Source organism: Mus caroli, chromosome 13, assembly GCF_900094665.2.
Source record: "Mus caroli chromosome 13, CAROLI_EIJ_v1.1, whole genome shotgun sequence".
NCBI classification, from domain to species: domain Eukaryota; kingdom Metazoa; phylum Chordata; class Mammalia; order Rodentia; family Muridae; genus Mus; species Mus caroli.
Window position 1 is genome coordinate 49,795,126 of NC_034582.1, and position 5,437 is coordinate 49,800,562.

General features: G+C 49.1%; 1 protein-coding gene across 3 annotated transcripts in view; it reads left to right on the forward strand.

Annotated features, from left to right (window-relative positions):
- Cplx2 (complexin 2) overlaps positions 1–4,887 on the forward strand; it is a 70,515-nt gene extending 65,628 nt beyond the window's left edge. For all 3 annotated transcript variants that reach the window (XM_029468453.1, XM_029468454.1, XM_021181049.2), the window contains 3 exons: positions 3,514–3,632; positions 3,745–3,920; positions 4,445–4,887. In XM_029468453.1, the coding sequence (XP_029324313.1) occupies positions 3,602–3,632; positions 3,745–3,920; positions 4,445–4,642 (405 nt within the window). In that variant the 5' untranslated portion in view covers positions 3,514–3,601 and the 3' untranslated portion in view covers positions 4,643–4,887. The remainder of the gene's footprint in view (positions 1–3,513; positions 3,633–3,744; positions 3,921–4,444) is intronic.
- The last annotated feature ends 550 nt before the right edge of the window (positions 4,888–5,437 follow it).

Below are 5,437 nucleotides of genomic sequence, written 5' to 3' on the forward strand. Positions count from 1 at the left end.
AAAGAAAGAAAGAAAGAAAGAAAGAAAGAAAGAAAGAAAGAAAGAAAGAAAGAAAGAAAGAAAGAAAAGAAAAAAGAAAGAGGTGGGGTTACACAGTGAAGCATTAGGTGGAGCTCAGGGAACCCTGCAGAAGAGGGGGAGGAAGGACTATAGGAGCCAGGGAGGTAAAGGACACCACAAGAAAATGGCCCACAGAATCAACTAGCCGAGCACATAGGAGCCCACTGAGACTGAACCAAAAATCAGGGAGCCTGCATGGATCTGACCCAGGTCCTCGGCTGAGTTGTTGTTTGTGTTCTTGTGGGACCTTTAACAGTGGGAGTGGGGACTGTCTCTGACTCTTGCCTGCTTTGGGGACCCTTTTCCTCCTCCTGGGTTGCCTCATCCAGCCTTGATATGGGAGGTGCCTAGTGTTATTGCAACATGATATGCCACGTTTGGTTGATATCCCTGGGAGGCCTGCCCTTTTCTGAAGGAAAATGGAGGAGGAGTGGATGTGGGGGAGAGGGAAGGGGGGAAGAACCAGGAGGAGATGAGGGAGGAGAAACTGCAGTTGGGATGTAATATATGAGAGATAATAAGTAAATAAATAAATAAATAAATAATATTTTTTTAAAAAAGTTAAAACTAGAAGAAGAAGGAGAAGAGGAAGTAAGTGAGAAACAGCTTAGGCCTCTCTCAGGCAGATGAGCAAGGTGGTCGCCTCAAGGCTAAGAGGGCCACACCAAGGTTAGACAACAGGACTTCGGAGTAGACCCAAGGAGCCAAGCTAAGGTATGCCTCAGAATTCCTTAGGGAGGAAGGGGCAGGGTGGGGGGAGATGCGAGCCAAGGAGAGAACTGAGTTTCAGGAGGAAGAAGGGAGTTGTTGAGGGTACGGGCCTAGGTCATGGAGGCTTCTGCAGGGGAGTGGGGGAGAGGAGCGGGGGGGGGGGAGCATCTGGTCCCAGGAGAGCCGTGCAGCAAGTCAGGGACAGAGCTGAGCTCCAGCCCAGGTGCCCTGCCTTCCAACTGGAAATCCTCTCAAATTAGACGGCAGGCTGCACCTTCCTCCACCACCTGGCAATGCTCTGAGCTCTGTGTAAACACCACGCAGAGACTCCAGAGTTCCTGAAACCACTCCATTTGTTCACCGTTCATTTCCTGTTCTTAGAAATTAAGTCCTCTCCCCAAGGTCTGAAATCAACGGGAGCCATCTCCACAGAGCTGAGCAACCTCCAAACTCAGATTTCTGGGTCAGGGTAGGTCCTCTTGCCTTTAACTGGAAAGCCTGCATTCCTTTTGGGTTTCATGGGGTCCCGTAAATATGTAGTCAGCGTTGGCTGCCTTTTGTGTAAGTTTCCTCTACGCCTCCAGACACTTGGCCTGCATTTTCTTTTTCCTTTAAATATCAGAACAAATATCACCTTAGCGCTGCCGCATCTGGAACAAGCTGAAGTGTTCATAGAGACCCAGTCTGGAATCTTTAACCAGTCTGGTGCCAAAGCCCTTGGGAACTTTTTCATCTAGTACATAATGGTTTTTCTATACCAAAAAGATCCCAGGCAGTGGTCTAACTCTGTAGATGCATTCTTGGATTCCCTCATTAGGAGAAGCTCCGTCTGCCAATGATTTCTCATTTTGAAAGAAACGGAGAGAATCCATCAACGAATAGCTTGTGACCTTGAACTCCACTTGGCTGCAAAAACCAGCCTGGCAGAATTCTCTGTCATCATTTTCCCAGAGCCCTTTTTTCTTCCTAGAAAGTAATAGAGACTTTAAGTCTGTATGAGCTAAAAGGCCCCGGAGCAGGGGTAGGCCTAGACCCAGTTAACCTCTGCCCCACATCGAATTCCGGGCAGTTTCAGATGCAGCCATGTGGGCAGCAGCCCTGTCTGTTAAAGAATCAGTATCACTCGGGGGCAGGAGAGATAGCTCAGGGGTTAAGAGCTGCTCTTGAGGACCCAGGTTCAAGTCCCAGTGGCCACATGATGGCTCACAACAATGTGTAACCCTGCCGGGGCTTTGACACGCTCTTCTGGACAGCACACCCGTGGTACACAGACTAAAAAGGAAACCATACACGTAAGTTAAAATAAACATTTAAAGACATTCTTCAGGAATCAGTACAACTCAACAATCAAGATAGGAGACTCTAAATTAGAGCATTGGGGCCTATTCTTAGAGGTGTGGGGGTTCCAGCAGGAGGGTCCCAGTGTCCCGTCTGTAGGCCCTCCACCGCCATTGCTAGCCCCCACTTGCTCATTTTCTCTACACTGCATTCCAATTATGACTTTATTTGGAGAAAAATCTTCTGAGGAAAAAAAAACAATAAAAAAATATAATAAAAAGGGAAAACCAGTCATTTAGGGAGAAGGCTATCAAACTAAGATTAGCAGAGCTCCTCCAAAGACCTCCCTCTGTACAAGACATAAGCACCGAGGTGATAATATCCCCAATGCCCTCACGTGTGATTCAAAATAAAAAAAATCAACACTAACCTATCAAACACAAAACCTACACACACATTACAATGAAAAATAAGTTATTTTCTATGTGTCTAATTTCCAAAGTCTGGATAGATTCCCATTCATGCTAGCTATACCCTTTTTTTTTCCATACACCCCTGATTTTCTGGGGCCACAAGCAAGGCTCATTTGCTTGGTGAGTTGAGCCAATGGCCCAGCCTGGCTCCTCTCTGCTCTCCACAGTAGCCCTGCCCCTGCTACTTCTGTTTCAGGGAAGAGGAAACAAGAGCTTAAGGAAGGGGTGTCACTTACTGAAGGTCATGTGACAGAGAGTGAATGAGGGGAACATTAAAACACAGCTCTTCCCAAATCCAGCTTCATGGCAACCCTCCTTGCTTTAATCAAATTAGAAAGAAAAAATGTGTTCAAAATCAAGGTTATAAAACAGGAACGAAGAGATGCTCAAGGTTTGTTTTGTTTGTTTGTGTTTTTTGGTTTTTTGAGACAGGGTTTCTCTGTATAGCTATGGCTGTCCTGGAACTCACTCTGTAGACCAGGCTGGCCTCAAACTCAGAAATCCGCCTGCCTCTGCCTCCCAACTGCTGGGATTAAAGGCGTACACCACCACGAGATGCTCAAGGTTAAAAGGTGCTCTGTTTTAGCAGAGGACACAGGTTCTAGTCCCAAAGCCCATCTGTAACTCCAGTTCCAAGAGATCTGGCGCCCTCTTCTGGCTTACACAGGCACTGCACACACCTGGTACGCATCTGCATGCAGGCAAACACTCATTTACATGATTAATTAATTAATTAATTGATTGATTAATTAATTAATCCTCCTTAAAACATAATACAGAATAGGAACGAGAAGCTGTTTAATTGCAGATTCACACCTGGACCATAATACAGTCTCAATAAATACCTCTCTTCTTTCTTCCTTCAAGACATTGAGCCTTACTCTCAATTGATGATCCCTTGTCAGAACAAGAATAAGGCTGTCCTGCGTCAGTCTCTAACACCCTACCTGGGAAGAGACCTTTCCATCTAACCCCATCTCCCCGTTTGCAGGTGGGCTCATTTCCCAAAGGCAGACCAGCCAGGAGTGCTGAATGCGAATTCAGCCACGGGCTAGAGAGCATTAACCAAAGCCTGCAGGATGGACTTCGTCATGAAGCAAGCCCTCGGAGGTGAGCCTGCCACTTTCCCTCACCCCCACCCCCCACGCACCCTCGACCCACCCGCCTTCCCTGCCCCACTGACCACACCCCCTTCCTCCCCTACCACTCCACATCCCTGCAGGGGCCACCAAGGACATGGGGAAGATGCTGGGGGGAGAGGAGGAGAAGGACCCAGACGCACAGAAGAAGGAGGAGGAGCGGCAGGAGGCCCTGAGGCAGCAGGAGGAAGAGCGCAAGGCGAAACACGCCCGCATGGAAGCCGAGCGCGAGAAGGTCCGGCAGCAGATCCGAGACAAGGTCAGCACCCCCTTGCAAGCCCCACCTCTGACTCCCCTAAGCCCCAGATCTTATCTAAGACCTGGTTCTCCCCGAGCCTCACTCTCATCAGGAAAACAAGTGTCTTTGGAACGTGCCCTCAAGGATTATACATAACTAAGCACATAGAAAACACAGTGCTAGCTACGGCCCACCGTCCTATGCCATTCATTTAGTGTCTAGTAGCATCACACTGCAGAGCACAGGTAGCCTTCCTTCAGCCAGCCAGCCCTGTCACAGAAATGTGCCTCAGACCGTAGGAAGACATTCAACATTCAGAACCTTGAGGATTTCAAACGGATAAAGGGGTATTATTGGTAAGTGCGAGTTTTGAAAGAAACGGCGGCGTCCTGGTCTTTTATATCAGTCACCTGCTAAAGACTGGGCTCAGTTCTCCAGGGAAGGCAGCTTTCCCCAGGGAGCTTAAACGTATTGATGAGACACACAGCCAACCTTCTGCTCTCTCTGACTTTACTTCATGCCCCTCTCTGCCCTCTCTCCCCCAGTATGGGCTGAAGAAGAAGGAAGAGAAAGAGGCAGAGGAGAAGGCAGCCCTGGAGCAGCCCTGTGAGGGAAGCCTGACCCGACCCAAGAAGGCCATCCCTGCAGGCTGTGGGGACGAGGAGGAGGAGGAAGAGGAGAGCATCCTGGACACAGTGCTCAAATATCTGCCAGGGCCGCTGCAGGACATGTTCAAGAAGTAACCCGCCCTCCTCTGGCCCCTTCCACGTTAGGATTTTTTTTTTTTTTTTTTTGTGTGTGTGTGTTCTTAGTCTTTCTTTTCTTTTTATTCAGTTAAGTCTCAGTTCCAAAGGGGAAAACCTTAGTCGACCTCTGCCCCTTACCCTAGTCAAGGACTCCTCCCCTCTGCAGTCCCTGACAGACCCTTCATCCCAGGGTTTCTAGTCCTGTTTCACTCCCAAGTAGCTTGAAAAAAGGAGGAGGAGGAGAAGGAGGAGGAGGAGGAGGAGGAGGAGGAGAAGAAGAAGAAGAAGAAGAAGAAGAAGAAGAAGAAGAAGAAGAAGAAGAAGAAGAAGAAGAAGAAGAAGAAGAAGAAGAAAAGAAGAAGATAGCTTTACTCTAGCAGGGGGCATTGAACCCAGAGCCAAAGGCATTGGTTGTCCCACCAGAAGAAGCCCATGGTCTATGTTAATGTGGTGACACTCCCCCCATACATTCCTTCATGCTCCCCACTGCCAGGAGGACCACTGTCCCCAGCCAGCCAAAGTAATGACACATTCCAGCCCTGCCCAGCATGCTGACCTTTGGCCTCTGAACCCCCCAGTGGGAGTCCAGGTCAGGGCAGAGGCACCGAGTGGTCTGGCTCCAGGAAGGCTATTTAGAGGGAGCCTGTCCTGGAGAGCCTAGCTCCGAGAGGCTCTAGCTGGGTCTGGCCAGGTTAAAATCTGGGCAGGAGGTTTGGGCTCTCCTCTTTTCCTCTTCCTGGTGCGGCTGCTGGCCAGGAGCACACCTCTCCCCGATCCGACCTAAAGAAGCAC